At 39.3% G+C, this 18,831-nt stretch overlaps 1 protein-coding gene across 1 annotated transcript; it reads left to right on the top strand.

The window, feature by feature from the left end:
• Positions 1 to 530: 530 nt before the first annotated feature.
• On the top strand, positions 531 to 16,995 carry LOC146313863 (solute carrier family 22 member 6). The gene is made up of 10 exons (XM_084737286.1): positions 531 to 1,134; positions 2,507 to 2,610; positions 2,796 to 2,950; positions 4,835 to 5,003; positions 5,469 to 5,592; positions 6,809 to 6,915; positions 12,214 to 12,425; positions 12,515 to 12,623; positions 15,616 to 15,828; positions 16,204 to 16,995. The coding sequence occupies exons 1-10, from the start codon at positions 778 to 780 to the stop codon at positions 16,286 to 16,288; spliced, it is 1,635 nt and encodes a 544-aa protein (XP_084593412.1). The 5' UTR covers positions 531 to 777; the 3' UTR covers positions 16,289 to 16,995.
• Positions 16,996 to 18,831: the final 1,836 nt, after the last annotated feature.

Raw genomic sequence — 18,831 nt, 5'->3', positions numbered from 1 at the left:
AAGCTAGTGATGATGGGAGTGAGTGGCCAGAGCAACCTTAATCCCTCCCTGCTGTATTTATCCACTTCTTTTGTGTGACCAGCTTAGATGCTCACTCCCCCCACATGACATCCCATGTCAGACGAATACTGAATACCAGCTGGAATGTGCATGCCCTTCAGCCGGTGTTTATGTCCCGCTGAGAACAAGATTGACAGCTGAGATACAAAGGCCGTATGATACTGTTTGTATTTTATCAATAAGAGTGGAAACATTAGAAGTTTAATGTCAATGTGAAGTTGTTTTTGTGCTCCTCTGCTACTGCAGTCCATAAAGTTCCACTGTATACCAAGACTCTTGGGTTACCCATGATAAATCTTATGAAACTTTTTGAGTAAGAGAAGGCGGGGAAAGAGACAAAAGCAGCTGCACAGCCATCATCACACAGCAGCTCCTCCCACGGAGGGCAAACACCTCCCTCCTGCTTTAGTTCACTCCCATCACAGTAAGGTTAAATCACCCTCAGTCGGCTCCACAGTCTACTACAGAAAGCCACAGGTTGCTCTCAGACTGGAGCACAGCACAGGTGTGACTGCATCTGAATGAGTTAATCATCAGCCTGCAGCACATTAACATCAATTCCTAATCTCAGTCATTTGAATGAGGCTTGGCTCTCTGTGTTTATCTGCTTGTGCATCCTTGGCAGCTCCATTTTAGGAGCACTTTGGACCTTCCAAATCAGACCTGAGCAGTTTCAGAGTAGCACATTTTAAGTGTGCATCTACAAAAAGCCAGGAAATGAATTTCGATGAAATTCTTGGTCTTGTCGGGGGCTTTGGGAAGTTCCAGAAGATCTTGTATATATGGATCTGTCTACCTCAGATCTTTCTGGCGTTCCACATGCTCGTCTCTGTCTTCACCGGGGCCGTTCCTCCACATTTATGCCGCTCCACGTGGCCCTCAGCTGGCACACCGGCCTCTTCGAACTTCAACTTCAGCCTTCTGTCTGCTCCCAGTGGCCGGCCTGACCTGTCCTGCACAACCCTTTTGAACCACAGCGGTGCTGTCGTTCTTGACGATGGACACCCCACTGGGAGCTGCCAGGGGGGATGGGAGTACAGCAAAGAGACCTTCCAAAGCACCATCGTAACTGAGGTGAGTGAAAAACCAACAGCTTCTCTGACAGACTCAATTCAGGATTTGAATTTAGTGAATATCAAAATTTCCACCTGATGTATTTAACATGAAGACTCCATGCAGCTGAGGAATGTGGAGGGGCTTAGCAGGTTTATTACAGTGTGCTCTGGTGATATCTGAGACAGGGTTAAAGAGTGAAAGATGGACTCCTGCAGTGCAGGCATCTTCTAGGCCTCCCCACAGACCCTGCCAGGTTTTGTAACACAGGAACCTGAGGGGTGGGCAGCTGGAGCAGTTACGTGACCAATATGATGCGACTGGAGTAAGTGATGTCACATGTGGCAACGTGACGGGTCAGCTGCGGTGACCACACTCACTGGGCAGCAGGGAGGAGATCTGCAGTTAATGTACAAGTCTCTGGAAGTTGGCCAGTCTTCCACTGTGGACCATGATGAGAAGATGCCTGGGTCCAACTGTAGATAACATAAAAAGATCCTTAATGGTTTATACTTAGATGGATCTCCAATGAAGCGGGTCTCATATGTACAGCCTCAAAAACAAAGGGTGTAGTTTATATCAATTTAAATTGATTTATGAAGAATGTGCCAACATTTTGGTCACAAGGCTCCTTTCTCAAGACATAGCATCCAACAAGACATAGCAATCATGACTGCTATGTCTTGAGAAATATCTTTGTGACTGAAATGTCAGCACTTTTTCAATGAATCAATGCAGAGGTGAAAGGTGTGTGCAGAAATTGAGTGTTTCCTTTGAAATTGATTTCTTAGGGCTTTGATTCCCTGCACCACAAAACAGACCAAGACTAAAGATCCAAAGGCTGATGAATAGAACAAAGTCATGATTTCTAGAACAAACCAAGACAGTTAACCCCATTTGAAGCATGAATGTGCTCAGAAAATTCCAGGGCCTCACAGATCATGTGATATCTTACATGAAGGTGGTGCACATGGAGTATCCAGAATAGAAATAGCTCAGCCTGTGGGGAGCAAGAACATGCTATTCATGGAAAATAAAATTGCAATTATGGCCTACTGGTGGTGCAACTGGAAAGATTGGAGAGAAACAAAATCATAATGATTCATTCTCTGTAGATCACGACTGTCCACTGTTAATTTTATGGGGACTCTAGTTCTTGTGATGCTTTGGTGTGGCTCAAAGTGTAGGTCAAAGAGAAATTTGGACCACACCTGGTACTAAAAGAAAAGTTTATGGCACTTCAGATACTAGTTGTGTTGTCTCACTGCTCTTGAGCCATAATAACCCATAATAAGGCAGCTATCAACTACAGGATTTAATTCTCAGACTAAACAGGTGAAAAATACAAAATAAATTATGTTTTCATTGAAATGCTTTTCTGTGCTTCTTGCAGTGGGACCTAGTTTGTGATAACGCCACCCTGAACAGCATGGGCTCGTCCATTTACATGTTTGGCCTCCTGGTTGGAGCCGTGGTGTTTGGGTGCTTAGCTGATAAGTAAGTCTGATAACTGGGAGCAGTATGGAATAGATGACACAGCATCTGTTCCCTGAGTTTTGTCTTCTGTTTTACTTTCTGGACATGTAACATTTAGTTTTCTTTTATTCATCGTGTGCTGAATTTTGCATCAGTACAATTTTTATGCTTTGTTGATTCAGAAGTTGGTAAATGTCTTGTTCCAGGTACGGTCGGAGGATCATCATCCTCATCAACCTGGCGATCCAGGCAGTCTTTGGGGTCGCTGCTGCTTTCGCACCTAATTTCTTCGTCTACACTGCCCTTCGCTTCATGGTTGGAACATCCATCTCTGGGGTCATCATGAATGCCTTTGTCCTAGGTCAGTGTCTTACAGAAAGTTAACTTTTATAACTCCACTGGGATGTCCATGTCCCTAGCTGAAATGACTCTCTGTCAGAGGCTGCTGGGCTCAGTTCTGAAGATACTGGTATCATATGAATACTGACATCATAGAAACTACAAACTAGACCAGGAGTCAGCAACCTTTATCATCAAAAGATACATTTTTGATTGAAAAAGAAGAAAGAACATCTGTCTGGAGCCACAACTAGACTTGTCTATTTTTGGATTTGGCATCCATGGCTAGCTTAGGGTAAGTCCATTTCTGCCGGGAAAAGAAAAAATGGTAAGTCATACTTGTGAGATAAAAATGTATGTATGTAATTATCCAAACTTTGACTGGTTTTTTTTGACCTCATAAAGACCTTTTGCTCCCCCCCTTAAACATGAAAAATGGGTCTTTGGAAGGGAGGGTAAGAATGAAAAAAAAGTTAAAGCTTTCTTTCCCAACTTCGTGGAAGTTAAGTTATCAAAGGATTGATTTTAGTTTGTTGATAAAACACAAAATACAATGAAGGATGCACAGAAAAAAGAAAAGTAAACTTTGAAAATTGTGCTATAAAACAGCAGGGGGAACATCTCATCTGACAATACAAGTAAAACAAGATTAGGGCTGCAACTAACGATTATTTTCAATTTCAATTAATCTTCTGATTATTCACTTGACTAATCACTTTGTTGTTTGGTCCATAAAATTTCAGGAGATGGTGAAAGATGTTGATGACTGTGGACATTTTCATTTTAAAAAATGACTCAAAACAATTAATATTTATTAAAATACAAGATACTGAAAAAGGCACACAAATTCTCCATAGGGTTGTAGGAATGCACAATGAATCATATAATACCTTTTTTGTTGTTGTTGTTTTTTGCTTCGAATGGTTTGAAGATGTCCAGCTGTGGGACTGAATGCTGTCCCCACAATGAATGGAAGTAATTTGGTGCTGCTTACAGTACTGCAATTACATTTCTAGACCTCAATAGCAGTCTGTCTTCCCAGAAAGAATGTCACGGGCACTTAAGATAACTCACAGACCTCACTCACAACAGTTTTCATCTGCAACTATTTACAGATTTACAGTTTCGTGTATGACAAATGATAAGACTCATGGAAACAATACTCAGCAGTGGATATCTCAATTCTTTGGCAAAATAAACCAAAGCAGTCTGCATAAAAAACTTTAGAGACGAGAAGAAATTTGTCTTTTGTATCTTTCACTGTTAATTTGGGTGAACTGGTCATTTTTGAACTTCAGCCTGTTTTTTTGTTTTCTTAGAGTCCCCCTCAACTCAAAACTATATTTCTGTAATGTTCCTCCAGGTGGATGTTTGAGCCTCACTGAGCAGAATGATGTATGTGCAGTTTGACACGAGAAGGCAGTTTTGACTTTCATCTGCTGAAAGTGGAAAGTTTTTCTGGGCTCATTGAAAATCTGAACTTAAGGAGACATCTTGTGTCCAGCTGGAAAACTTCATAGATTCTGTTTAGATTGAGATTCTGTGAAAAAGTTTTAGATGCCTTTTAGAGGATTTAAATGTGGAATTTATACTTTTTTATCCAGAGAAAACATATCACACACATTATTGTTCAAAGCAGTTTTGTGCTTCAAATTCAAATCAATTCAAATCAAATTTATTTGACTGGAAAAGTTTATGTTTTGAATCGTCAACTTGTGTAAAATTTAATGCAGCCCAGAAACATTTTCTCAGTTGAAACAAGTAGGTTTTCTTTACAATGTGGAGGGGATCTTTAAGTACAGCGTGACAATAAAGGCAGTGTTCTGTTTTAGATGTTTAATATTGCGACACTACTCTATTCCTAAAGATATAACTGATGTCCTTGTCCCGTTTGTGTGTCTTTCAGGCACAGAGTGGACGGGACCGAAGCAGAGGATGCTGGCCGGTATAATCACTGACTACTTCTTTGGCTTCGGTTACATTCTGCTGGCTGGAGTGGCGTACCTCATAAGAGACTGGCGTAAACTGCAGTTGGCTATCTCAGCACCTGGCTTCCTCTTCATCTTCTACATCTGGTGAGCGGCCACTGACCCAGATTCGATGCAGCATGCTGGCCTGCTGTATGTCCTGAAAACCAGACAGACGATTTCTAACGTTTCAAGAAAAAAGACTTTAACAGTAGCTTTAGAAAATCAACAACAGACTGCCTGGGTTGTGTTGTGCTTGTGTTTGTGAAACTCTACTATAAAGGACATTCCTTTTCATTCCCTATTATTGGAAACAGAGTGTGTTGCGCGCGCTCAAGTATGATTGGTGCCAAATTCCTTTCTAACTTTTAGTGTGGCAGTAGAGGAAAATGCACTGACCTACTTTGAGGAGTATGTCTCTGTTTGTCTCTCGCTGTTTCACTCATTTTTGCCTGTCAGAGAAAAATGTTACGACTCACACCTAGCCTTTTAGCCACCTAGTCAATTTGTCTACAGTGTGAAATGTCTGTTTAAGGAGCAGAACACCTGAGCAATTTATCTTTACATTTTTAGGGTGTTGCCAAAATCAGCCCGCTGGTTAATGGCCAATGACAGGAAAGAGGAGGCGTGGGAGCTGATCCACAAGGCAGCACAGATGAACGGGAACCCCCTCACCAAAGATCTGGAGATGTGTCAGGTAGACATGCAACATTTTTATTTATTATTTTCTAGTCTGTAGATATTTTAGATTTACCAGTAGTTTTTTTAACCTTTGCAAAATATCAACAATAATAACAAATACCCTTGACTCCTTGGTTACTGCCACTACACCTGTCAAGCTCCTTCTTCTCATGAGCATTTCAGGTCAGTTTACAGTGATAACAGTGACAGATTAAACATCAAAATCTGTAGTAATTTTTAAAACAATAAAACAAACTTTGTTTTCAGATAGAGCTTGACAGAAGCAGCATCATGTTGCTAGAAGACTCTGTTGTAATTCTTTAAATACATACACAGGCCTGAAATACACACAGATGCACAAACAGGACCTGTAGACATGCATCAGAGAAATATCAGAGCGAGGGGGCTGCACACATACATATATATGTATATATATAGGTGCCCTGAACAGCCTCGGTTAAGGACAGTACCTCTCCAGCTACCAGGCCACACTCCGTACTTTGATCCATGTGGGACTTGAACCAGTGACCCTTCAGTTCTCAAGCTAAGTCCTACTACCGCCCAGGAACTATAGATTTTGGTGGCTGAAATAGGTGTTGCTAGCAGCTCTAGCTGACTTATCAGCTCTAATTATTGAGGTAGCACTGGCTCCAAGACTTTTATGTTCCCATTTAATTAGTTAGAAAACAAGAATCCTGTAAAAGGGGCTCCAACTTGACAGACAGAAACAAAGTAAAGCTAAACAAAACCAGCATGGTTCCTTTTTCCACTGTTCCAACAATCACCGGTTGTGGTAGGTTGAAATAAACCTTTAATTCATAGAGTTAGATGTCGGCGGCAGACCATTAAATTAATAATTCATTTAATTATCGATTAATCATTGTGGCACGTAAAGTAAGTTTATCTCCTTATTCTGACATTAAGAAAATTATATTTGATTCTAAATTAAATGAATAGCAAAATGATCATTTGTAAATCATCTCGTTGATCATCACTGCACATCACTCTGGCTTCAGTAGCAGTGAGTGTATAAGTGTTCAACATACAGTAGGCAGTCCACTGTCAGACAGACGTCTCTGGCTCTCTCTGAATCAACCTTCATTACTTTGCATAAATGTCTCCATCACTCAGTATCATTGAAACATGCAAACTACTAAAACAGCGCTGCTGTAAAACTTTATGACCCTGACTCCAAAGTCTCTTAATCCCTGTCTCACTCACTGTCTCACCAGGTCTATAAAATTGAAGAGAAAACAGAGACGAAGAAAAAACACTCTTTCATTGATCTCGTCCGAACCCCAAAAATGAGGAAGCAGTCTCTGATTGTTTTTTATCTCTGGTGAGTATGTTACATTCTCTCTTTATATCAGTTGCATCTGTGTCTGTGGCATTTTCAGTTCAGTCTGAGCCAGTGCTTTCCACACAAGCTCTGCAGAGTTGTCGTGTGTGTTCACAAGACAGTAACAGCACTGACCTTGAATGGTGCAGCAGTAAAAGTACACACGTTTACTTAGAGTCCTGTTGGCCCCTCACATTCCTGACAGTCTGGAAGTTTGCTTTTCCACAGCACGCCTCTTCCACATCTCTTGTCAAAACTGTGTTCAAGATCATTCCTCCCTGACAACGGTCCAAACTGATCTGAGGAAAACTCTAATGTGGCACATTTTACAAGCAGCAAAGCCACTGACAACAGTATTCTCACATTTTTTGAGAGCACCAAAATCCTCCCAAATATCTGACTTGGCCTTTGATGATGTATTGTCCATAATTTAGTGTCCTCCACTGGCTATTTTTGCCTTTATGTCATCAGTTTTAGCCAGCAGCCAGCCTACATCTCTGTCAGATCAAACAGTGACGTCCCAGTGTTTGGCAGGATGCGGGGTCAAAGGTTGTGCTGTAGACTTGAACAATAAAATTCTGGCAGCTGATTTAGCTTCACATTACTGTATTTGCAAATATAAATGTTAAAAAACACTGCACAGACATTTTAATTTCTAATTTCTCCAGGGTTAAAAAACATATTATTGTATTGTATCTATTCTATTATTGTTTCCACCTACTGACCACCCGCAATTAGTTCAATTTTACTCACCCCCAAAATTTATTTAAACATATTTTTAACCGTTACACAACGGTTTGTGACAGCTGCAGGTACACGACCCTGTGCAGGACTCGAACTTTTTTTTTTTTTTTATTTGTACTTACATGCCTACAGACAATCAGAATATCTTTTTATTTAATAATATATTTAGTTTAGTTTAATTTTCACTTTTACAACAAGAGAAAGGTGGATACATTATGAAATCCACAGGAGAAAAGAGAAATAATGCAAAAGACTAAACAATAAAGACAATATATATATATATATATATATATATATATATATATATATATATATATATATACATATATATATATATATATATATATATGTATATACATACACACAACACCAGCAGTTACTGTGACAGCTTGCAATAAGAGCAATCAAGAAAACCTCTGCAGCATGATGTAGGGTTGGGTAATATGTTGAAATTTTACAACCAGCCACCACTGATCAGTCCACTGATCAGTTATAAATATACTGCTCTTGTCCTCCAGTGAGTGTGTACTGTGCTGCTAAATGAGAGTGCATCATGGAGCAGCAGCAGTCATTTGCAGACTGCTAAATTATACTGACCCTAAACTAAAATGATAAAAAAAAAAAAATAAGTCTCAGAAAAACACCCAACCCATTGTTCAACCCTAGCATGAAATCTAGGACTGTACAACTAATCAAAATATTATCGAAATCACAGTATGGCCAATTACAATATCCAAATATCAGAAGCTGCATTTTTTTTGTGACAGACAGCATTACAAATGTGTAGTGTAGTGCTGCAGAGATGCCCTGGCCTATAAATCTCATTTTCCAGATGTAAGAAAACATGTTTGTTTGATGCCACAATGATCATTACCACAAATCATGAATGATACTGCAATCACAATATCTGCCAAAATAATAGCAAAATGACATTTTTTGCTGTATCATGTGACCCTTATGATATCAGAGACAGCAGGCTCTAAGCAGTTCAGACAGGGTTCCCAGACTTTATAGAACTGCTCTGTTTTTGAATGTAATAAACATGTAATGTTCTGTAATGGCACTAAATCAAACAGCACTCTCTGCCAGCCAACAGTTTGTTTTAACTTTTTTATTCATCAACTGTAATAAGATGTTTTTCCACTCAGCATAAGTAAAGAATACAGTTCAGTCTCATGTTGTTGTTTTTTTCTGTTAAATATCTGCTTTGAAGGCACAAGATTACAGACACTGGGTCTGTCCCTGCTTCTAAAGCATTTTTGTATTTCAGCACACTGGATCAGTGCAGCTTACAGCATGACGGGAAGACAGTGGACCTCATTCACTGACGTGTGTTGAAATGTTCTTATTGTGCACACAAATAAGTTCCCATGCAAAATTACAGTCTGATTCATGAAACGTGAGCATCAGCTATGTTTGTTCTTACCACCATGTGTCTGTTAGTAAATCAGAATCATTCTTAACTGACAGACTGGTTCCTGCTGTCTGTGATCTGCATACTGCCACGCCCACATTTCTCTATATGAGGAAACATTTTATTTCTCTGATTCTCCAGCACTGCCTCTCCCCATTCAGTCTGCACCACAGTTGCATACTGTAGCTGCACTGCCCGTGTCCGAGGAGGAAACCTGAGATGTGAGATGCGACTCATATAAATAATTTCTTGCTGCAGTACCTGAAGCAGTGCATGTTGTGTTCCTGGAGAGAAACAGACTGAAAAAGAAATGCTTTGCCATTAAATTGATGTAAAAATTAGAAAAACAGACCAGAAGAAAAATAAGGAAACAGGCAGTACAGTATATTCATAAAATGCAACACAAATTTCTTAACAGAAAAACATATAATCATGACTTTTATGATAAACCCATTAAAACAAGGAAAATAAAACAAGATAAATCAAACATAAAAACACTTCTATTAAAGCTTTTTTTAATGAATGAATTTAATATACTTTACATTCATTTAAAAGGAGTGTTTCAACATTTTCTAAGACAGCCAGGCTGTCATCATTTGTGCATTACCCCTGGTCTGAAGAAGAAGTTCCTCACAGTGTGAACAATTTCAGCTAAGAAAATATTGATGAATCCCAGATTTGTGTGTAAAATGTTCATACACACCGTTTGAACACAAATGTATGCGTACACACTGTTTGTGAATGAGGTCCAGTGAGTTAGGGAACTGATTTCTATCTTGCATTTAAGGCACATGGGTGACAGAGTCTTATAATGATGTCTGTGGTTGGGAGATATGTGCATTCTCTGTGTAATCTGTGTAATATCTTTCCGCTCTTAGTCACTGATTGCGACACATAGTTCCTTGTGCCATTAAGCCTCTGTAAAGTAACAGGGTATAAATCATGTCTAATCTGCAAATCACAATGTTCCTTTGAAACCAGAGTAGTTTATTCCTCACTGCCAAGTAAAAAGTGAACCACACAGAATTGTTACTGCTGCTAGTATTTTTGACTTATTTGCTGATTTGTAGCACGTGTATATTTTTCTCAAGTTAAGTGTTTCCTTTTAAAACCCAAAACCCATGAGTTCCTGGGGATATGAGTTTGGTGGGGATATGTGACACACTGTTAGAACCACTGGAATGCACATGTGCAGCTCATTCATGTTCACTGCACGCAGAGCTGAGAGCTGCAGACACACTGAGCTCAGAGCTCTGCAGATCCACAGAGAGCTGCCAGCTCTGAATACACTGAAGGGAAGGATTTGAGCTGCTGACCAATAAGATGACAAGACGAGTTTGTTCTCTCACCCTGCATGACTTTTAGAGTCTTCAGATGACTGTACTGTTCACACTACACAACTTTCTGACTTGTAATGGGGATTCTTGATGTCGCTGTACCGGGGTCACACATCCCCGCATCATTGCTAACACCTGTGTTGACTCTCCTGTTTCAGGTCAAAATGGCTGCTGTGAAAAAGGTTCACCTCCAACAAGTCTCTCTGGTCTCTAAACTAAATTTTGCCTCAAAAACACACACGAGAGACACTTGTATTTATTATCATGTTTCTGTTACTGACACCACTGACTTGTATCCAGTAGTTTGGTAGCAATGGTGGAAGAAGATGTAGACCGATTCTTTACTTGAAGGGACAGTTCACCAAAAAATAAAAATTCAGTCCTCCTCACCCTCATGCTGATTGAAGGTCAGGTTTAGTTTTTTAGTCCACAAAACACTGCTGGAGTTTCACAGGAAAACAGTGTTGCAGAATCTCCCAAACAATGGAGGTGAATGGTGACCAGTTTTCAAACGTTCACCATTCGATTGGCATGAGGGGGAGTAAATAATGACTGAATTTTTGGGTGAACTATCCCTTTAAGTAAAAGTACCATTACAGTAATAAAAAAAAATCAACTTAAGCAAAGTACATAAGTAATAGCAGCAAAATGTGGTTAATGTATTAAAGTAAAAGTACTGCCTTGATCATTAGATTTTTAATACTGAAGCATCAGTGTGCAGCATGATACTGTTTATAACTACTTTTTGCTTCTTCTTCTTCTTCTTCTTCTTCTTCTTCTTTTTTTTTCTATATTTGTCCTTTTCTGGCTTCTGCTCCAGTGCTCTTCTCTACTTCTTGACTCCTCCCCTCCTCCAGACCATATCCACTCTCATTGAGAAATTATTCTCTGTTTCCTGCCCAGGGACTACAGATGAAAATGAGCTTATAGCTAACTCTGGTGTGGCTAGGTAGCTGTGCACTGTCCCTGTTAAATAAATAAATAAAACAAAATAAATTGGCTATAGTTCCTTAACGTGTCGCCAACATGACCAGGTTTTAACCTGAAATAGAAAGTGAAGGTCAAACCAGCCCCAATCTATTATTTTGTTTGTATTATTGTGTGACTTTGGCGTTCAGATTAACATAAATCAATACTGGAAATATAGCATACGATTGTAGGACCAGTGTGGAGGATTTAGTGGCATCTAGCAGTGAATTTGCACATTGCAAGAAGCCTCAACTCATCATCCTGTTCCAAGCATGTTTGAGAAACTACAGTGGCTGCAACAGGCCATATCTAGAGCCAATGTTTGGTTTGTCCATTGTGAGCTACTGTAGAAAAAAGGCAATGCAACATGATGGCAGCTAAAAAATCAAAAAATCAAAAAAATCTAATCAGTTTGAATGTACACTATGTTTAGAACATTTTCAACACTTTGCTTTCAGACAGCCATGTCTGACATGAAATCACCCCTGTAAGAGTCAGATATGGTTCTCTCCAAACCAACCAAACTCTCCAGAAGTTAGTTAGTTTGTGTTATTGTTTTACTTCAGTGGTTTGAAAGGTTAGCTCAGACTCACTGGAATCACACACAACAAAAAGACCAAGAAACACCACTGCTATGTGAAATAAACTTAGTTTTTGCAGCAGTTTATTGGTCAGCCTCAGTGCTGGTGCTCCTCTCTGCTTTATCTACTGTAGGTAACACTCTGACTTAAGATAAGTACATCATACAGTCTCATTTCATATAATCTGAACTATCCCTGTTAACTGTCCTACAAACTGATGCTCTTCTCCTTTTTTTTGTTCCGTCTGTGTCAGGTTTGCCAACGTGTTGGTGTACTACGGCCTGTCTCTCAACATCTCTGACTTTGGGATGAACATCTATCTGACTCAGATGATCTTCGGCCTGGTGGAGATGCCCGCACGCACCATCACCCTGTTCACCCTCAACCGCTCCCGCAAGATCTCCCAGCTGGCTTTCCTGGCTGTGGGCGGCACCGCCTGCCTGCTCACCATCTTCGTCCCCAATGGTACGCATAGTCTCCATGTTTTATTTTTTTACACGTTTCCGGTCGGTGAGAAGCTTCTCCCTCACTTTGAACTTTGACCTCTCCTGCAGACCTGTCTGTCATTAAAACTCTGCTGGCCATGATTGGGAAGTTCGGGATCACAGCCTCTCTTTCCATTATTTATGTCTACTCAGCTGAGGTTTTCCCAACTGTCATCAGGTGAGTTTCTCACACACACTCCTGTGTATCCCTGATCAAACCAAACCTGTTGTGGTGAGTGATGTCCCAGAATGACCTGGGACACATCGGCCCATCTGAAATACAGATAGCGGGCATTATGTTGTTGTGGAGCTGTGACTCAAATCAGTCAGCACTCTACAGTCACTGCTGGTCAAGTTACTTTCAAAAATAATACATTACATTTTACTAGTTACTTTCATTTGAAAGTAATACATTACTTTTCAATATTACTGTCTGTTACTAACTAGTTTGATAAGTAGGGCTGAACGATTTTGAAAAAATATCTAATTACGATTATTTTAACTGTTATTGCAAATGACCCTTCTCTAAGCCCCACCTCCAACAGCAACTGTCCAATCATTGCTTAGCAGCTGCAGCTAGAGCTGTCAAGCTTTCTGTTTCTCTCCATGTTGAAGGTGTGCAGGAGGCTCTGAGAAGAATGATACTCAGTGTTTCAGGATTCTTCTTTTTTGTTGTCTCTCAAAAACGTGATACAGAAGAGCACACAAGTGGTGAATGGATGAAACTGTCTTCATCTGCTCTGACATAAACTGTGAACATTGACATGTCTGGATAACTAGTGCTAGTTTACTAGCTGCAGTAACTTTACCTCCAGACAAACTTGTTAGATCAAAACAAAACAAAAACTGGAAGACGAAACCATGTAGCTTCCTGGCAACCTGCAGCTGCACTTTTCTGTGTTTTTAAAGAATTAAAAACTAAAAAAAAAAAAAAAAAAAAAGATGCTAAAGAATATGTTTAAAGTGAAAATGAAATTGAAGTGTGACACCCCCATTTTCAATCATTCCTGTCCACCCTATGTATGTGCAGGTTCATGTGTTAGCTGTGTCTCTCAGGTCTAACTGTGACTTGAAGCATTTATTTTATTTTATTATATATTATTGATTATCATTTTAGAGCTGCAACTAACAGTTGTTTTCAGTGTAGATTAATCTGTCGATCATTTTCTTGATTATCAATTAATTAATCCTGTCACAATCTTATCAGTTGAAAAATAGGTCCAACCATACGTCCATGCTGACCTATTTTTAAAGTTGTTTCTGTATCAATTATTTTCATTATTGATCAATTTGTCGATCATTTTCTCTATCAATCAATCAGTGGTTTAGTCCGTAATATTTCAGAAAGTGGTGAAAAATGTCAATCAGTGTTTTGCAAACTCCAAGATGACGTCCTCAAATGTCTTCCCTTTGTCCACAACTCAAAGATATTCAGTTTACTTTCAGAGAGGAGTAAACATTTAAGAAACTGAAACAGAAAATTTTGACTTTTTTTTTCTTTAAAAAATGACTCAGACTGATTAACTGATTATTAAAATAGTTGGTTATTCATTTAATGATCCTTCAATAATCATTAATTGTTGCAGCTCTAATTTATTTGCATTTCAAGTCTAGTTTTTTTGGCAATGCACATATAAACCAAGGCTGATGCCTGATTTGCAACCTAGACAGAACAGAGTGTGCTGCTCTCTGCCCACATTTCCCATCATGCATTTAATCAGGATCCTTGAAAATAAATTAAATGCAGTGCTGGCTGAGTAATTTGCTGTTCCATGTTCCAAATTGAGTTGACATATTAAATGTAACAGTACCACCAAAATCAAAAACAGTCATTTAAGTAATTTATTACTGTACAGATTACCTCCATATTATCTTTGTTTCTTGTCTGGTGTGTCTCTGGAGTTTTTCTCAGTGGAGAAGTGCAGGTCTGTATCTCATGACTCTCATGTGTCGACACATCTGTCCACAGCAGCCAGAATGAGACTGCATATCTGAGCAGCAGGTGTCAAAAGTGCTGAGTCAAAGAGTTTGAGTCCCTCAGAGCACAAAACAACATGAACGTAGAGTACGGTACAAATCCAGCTTTATAGTACAGATAATGCAGATATTTGTGATAATATATTCACTTCATTTCAAAGAGGCTTTATTTGACGTGACCATGATAAAGTACAGAAGTGCCAAAGCACGTTTTTTTTTGGGGGGGGGGGGCTGTTTTTAAATTTGTGGAAATATTTAATTGTGAAAGTGCAGCTCTGTCTCTACTTTGTCTCCTTGGTGCAGCTGGCAGAGGTGCTGCTTTCTTGGAAGATATGATATTTTGTACTCACCTGTCTCGATGTCCAGGCTGAGCTCACTGAGTCTGTACTTTGTCACTGTAGTTCTTTGTCTACGGTCAGTCGCTGTGGTCAGATAATCCGCCACACTCTACTGTCTGTTTAGGACCTGATAGCTCTGCATTTTGCTCTGTGCTTTTTCCTGCATGTTCCGATCAGTGACGTAGTTTTGTTTCTGTTGTGTTATAATTTGGTTGAGTCTAACTGACTGGTCCTTTGTCAGAACAGGGTTGAAATGTGAACTAAGAGTCAGGACTGATTGAGTGAGGGGATGCTTTTCTTTGCTCTTGCAGGGTTTTGTAGTGATAGGAGTCAATATTTTTATTTCTCTTTTTTTTTATTTCTGATGTATAAAGGGTTTTGGCCTAATTCATCTCTGCAGGCGTAGTTTGTTGTTTTCTTGTAAATATATACGTCCTGTACATCAATGACAAGCTGTTACTCTGTGGACGTATGAATAGACTCTGTACTGTAGCAGAAATCTAAAGTCATTTAAACTCTGTTTTCTCTGTACTGTGTAACATAAAATAAGCACCTTGTGGGATATAATCTAAGGACCTGCAAAATCATATGTTGAATAAATACATTGAAATCAACTTAAAAATCATGAACAAAACAAACTGTATTTTAAACAGCATCAGTTTGAGGCAGTGGGAACAATTTTGGGTTGTGTCTTTGTTTATCTGACATATTTCTTGTTGTTTGTAAGAACAAATAGATACAATGTTACAGTGAATGTTACAGTTTAATATAAAAGATACAGTTCATTATCATTACCAGTGAACACAGCACTGGAGCTTCAGTATAACCACACAAATACACTTTGTCTCCTCACAGACAAAATGGGATTGGTATCGGCTCCATGTGCGCTCGGACTGGAGGGGTCCTGGCTCCCATGATGCACCTGCTGAGGGGCATCAGTCCCCAGGCTCCCATGATTCTGTGCGGCCTGTGTCCTCTGCTGGGCTCTGCCCTCACCCTGCTGCTGCCTGAGACGGCCGACAGGCCCCTGCCTGACACCATCGAAGACGTGGAGGGATCCAACCTCAGGTCTGACATCACCACCTTTTGACCTTTTAAAGGGGCAGTTTGCCCAAACTACAAACCAAAAATATCACTTAACTCTTGTGGTATTTAGTCATGCAGATAGTTCTGGTTTTATCTGTGTCTGTTGCAGTACAGTGGAGACAAATGGAGAATATAATGTCACTCACCAAAATAAAGGTCAAATATTTGAATAGTGGAACACACATTTGGTTTTGGTAACCAAAGCCACATTTTCCAAGATCATAAACTCAGAAATGAACAAACCTGTTGAAACAAGTTGATTATGATTGTTAGCATTCACACTTTGCAGTTGTTCTCCAGCTGTTCTGAGCCTCACAGCTGATCTGAATAAAAGGTTTCCATCTTTTCCTTTGTCAGTGAGGAGGACGTCGTTGTGAAGCCCGTTGTCTTTGAGACAACTCTGAAGAAAATGGACGTGATCCGCAGCACCAGGATGGACTGATGAACAACCAGAACACCAGCATGAGCTGCCACATCTCACGAGGCAGTCAGTATTTGTCCAGGACAGCGTCTATGCTTCCAGTGGAAGTCACACCAGACTTTGTTTTTATGGGTCTTTGCAAGATTCTGAACACTTAAACAACAGTTTGAGTGTAAGTATTTTTACTCTTTTACACAAGTTTTTTGTACAAGTTTGTTTTTATATGCCATCTTCTCTTTTTGTTCCGTGTGTGTTTAGTATCATCAGCTGATATTTTTGTCAGTGGAATAAAGTAACACACTGAATGTTACATAATGTTAAAAATGAAACATACATATAAGGATGTATGAAAATGCAAATGTCAAGGTGCAGCTTATGCATTACACACCCAGGACACTGTGATACATTCTCAAAGGAAAATCTTTGTGGAGGTAAAACATGAGTCCTCGAGGAGCCGTTATACAGTAGAAATATAAAAGTGATATACAGTAGATTTATAGATTATAGATTGCTGTGGCAGATGTAATCAAGTTTTGGTAAAGCTGCAACAATTAATTGAGTAGTTGATAATTAATCGATTATAAAATCAATTGGCAACTACTTAGATTAATCAATTAATTACTTTTTTTTAAAGCAAATGAGTCAAAATTCTCTGATTTCAGCTTCTCAATTGTGAATATTTTCTGGTTTCTTTACTTCTCTCTGACAGTAAACTCAATGTCTTTGAGTTGTGGACAAAACAAGACATTTGAGGAAGTCTTCTTGATTAACACTGATAAACGTTTTTCACCATTTGCTGACATTTTACCAGACAGCTATAAATCGGTGAATCGAGAAAATATGTACTGATTAATCGAAGATGAAAAGAATTGCTAGCTGCAGCCAGTCAGGTAACACATATCTGTACACAGCATTAGATGTCACGTGATATCCAGTATGTGAATATGTTTCGGGCCTTATAGCTGCAGTATGTGACATGTTGTTAAGCTCCTCCCACCAAAACTACAATCCTGAGCAGCACCACAACTTGTCTTCTCAAAGACGTCCCTCAAGGACGTCGTGGCCACAGGGCAGAACGCCACAGGCCTCAGAGGCAGCTGCAACAATTTTCTTTTTTTTAAAGTGTATTTATTGTCTTTTTATGCAAATATAGTAACAAAGTACAATACATACAAACCTCTGTGCACATACATGCACACATATATACAAAGTATTGTGATAATAAAAAGGTAAAAAAAATAAATAAATAAATAAATAAATAAGAGAAAGTAAGAAATAATATCAAATTTTAAAAGAAGGTCATAGCCTACCTTTATATATCAAATAAACTTGTGTAAAATCAAAGTAAAATTTGAGCTGCAGCAATTTTCTGCCATTGAATCAGGCTTTGACCAACTGAAGAGACGTGTGTACATCTGCATTTGTAGAACAGCCAGTAGGAACGCCCTCTCTCCGAAGTGACCCCTCATTGGCTGAACTCTCCCCTCACAGGCTGAGTCAAAAGGAGGTGCAAGTTTTTTCTTTCAGACAACTTGAATTACAGTTATGAAATTATTACAGTATTTTTGCCCAGCGACAGCACAAATGACTGTGTTTTCCATGCAAGGTGAAAACACAACACTGACACATTTTGGCCAAAATCTTATCAAACACTTGCCTGATTCCACAGACATAGACATTAACATATATTTGCAGTTGTGGTTCTGGCCACCTCTTTTTGCGCAGTTTTTAGTCTCCACCAACTCCTGAAGGAAAAATCTGTCTCTGAAGCTGAAAAATGCTAGATATCTCTAAAACACACACATATATATTCATACATGTATTTCATACATCAATAACTTTAAAATATTAAGACAGTCAGAAAACATCAATTTCACAGCATTCACTTAAAAGTACAGAGACACACACTTTTGTGGACCAGCCTGAAGCTGGTTTGGTTCCAGTGAAGTGAAATCTTAATGCTACAACACACAATGACATTCTAGACTGTGGTGTTCTTCACACGAACACAAAGCCATCTTTAATACAAACTCCTCCACGACATGTCTCAGGGTTACACTCCCAAAGAAAACTTCTCTCTGTTGGGATGTTTGTCCTGTTCATCTATGCAAACACAGCCTGGTCACCCACATGGTACTATTACTGAGTTGTGTACACTTTTACTTGTACATTTCTATCTTGTGATATCTATAAACATAAATCCTGCTTTCTGTTTGACTCGTCAACAAACTGACAGAACTGCTGAGTATCTCTGTCTTCTGTCATCTTAGCGCAGCCAGTGAAAGCAGATGAAACTGAACATCCTACTGCCAGAGTCATCAGAAACACAATCATGTGCAAGCTTTGTGTTTCAGAGAACGTTTAGTGTCAGAAAGTTCAGATAATAAACATGAAGTCTCTCTGGTCTCCGTTAGTCGGGTCACAACACAAGTTCATGTACAGTTTGTTCAACTTAAACTGCAGTTTAAGCAGCATGTTTACAGTAAAAAACCCTGAGCAACAGCTGTCTGTGAGGAAACACTGACACCTGCTGGTGAACAGGGTGTATTACATCTGAAGTTACA

The sequence above is a fragment of the Lutjanus erythropterus genome, chromosome 15, assembly GCF_056507025.1.
Source record: "Lutjanus erythropterus isolate fLutEry1 chromosome 15, fLutEry1.hap2, whole genome shotgun sequence".
NCBI classification, from domain to species: Eukaryota; Metazoa; Chordata; class Actinopteri; order Lutjaniformes; family Lutjanidae; genus Lutjanus; species Lutjanus erythropterus.
This window is presented reverse-complemented; position numbering and strand designations above follow the sequence as displayed.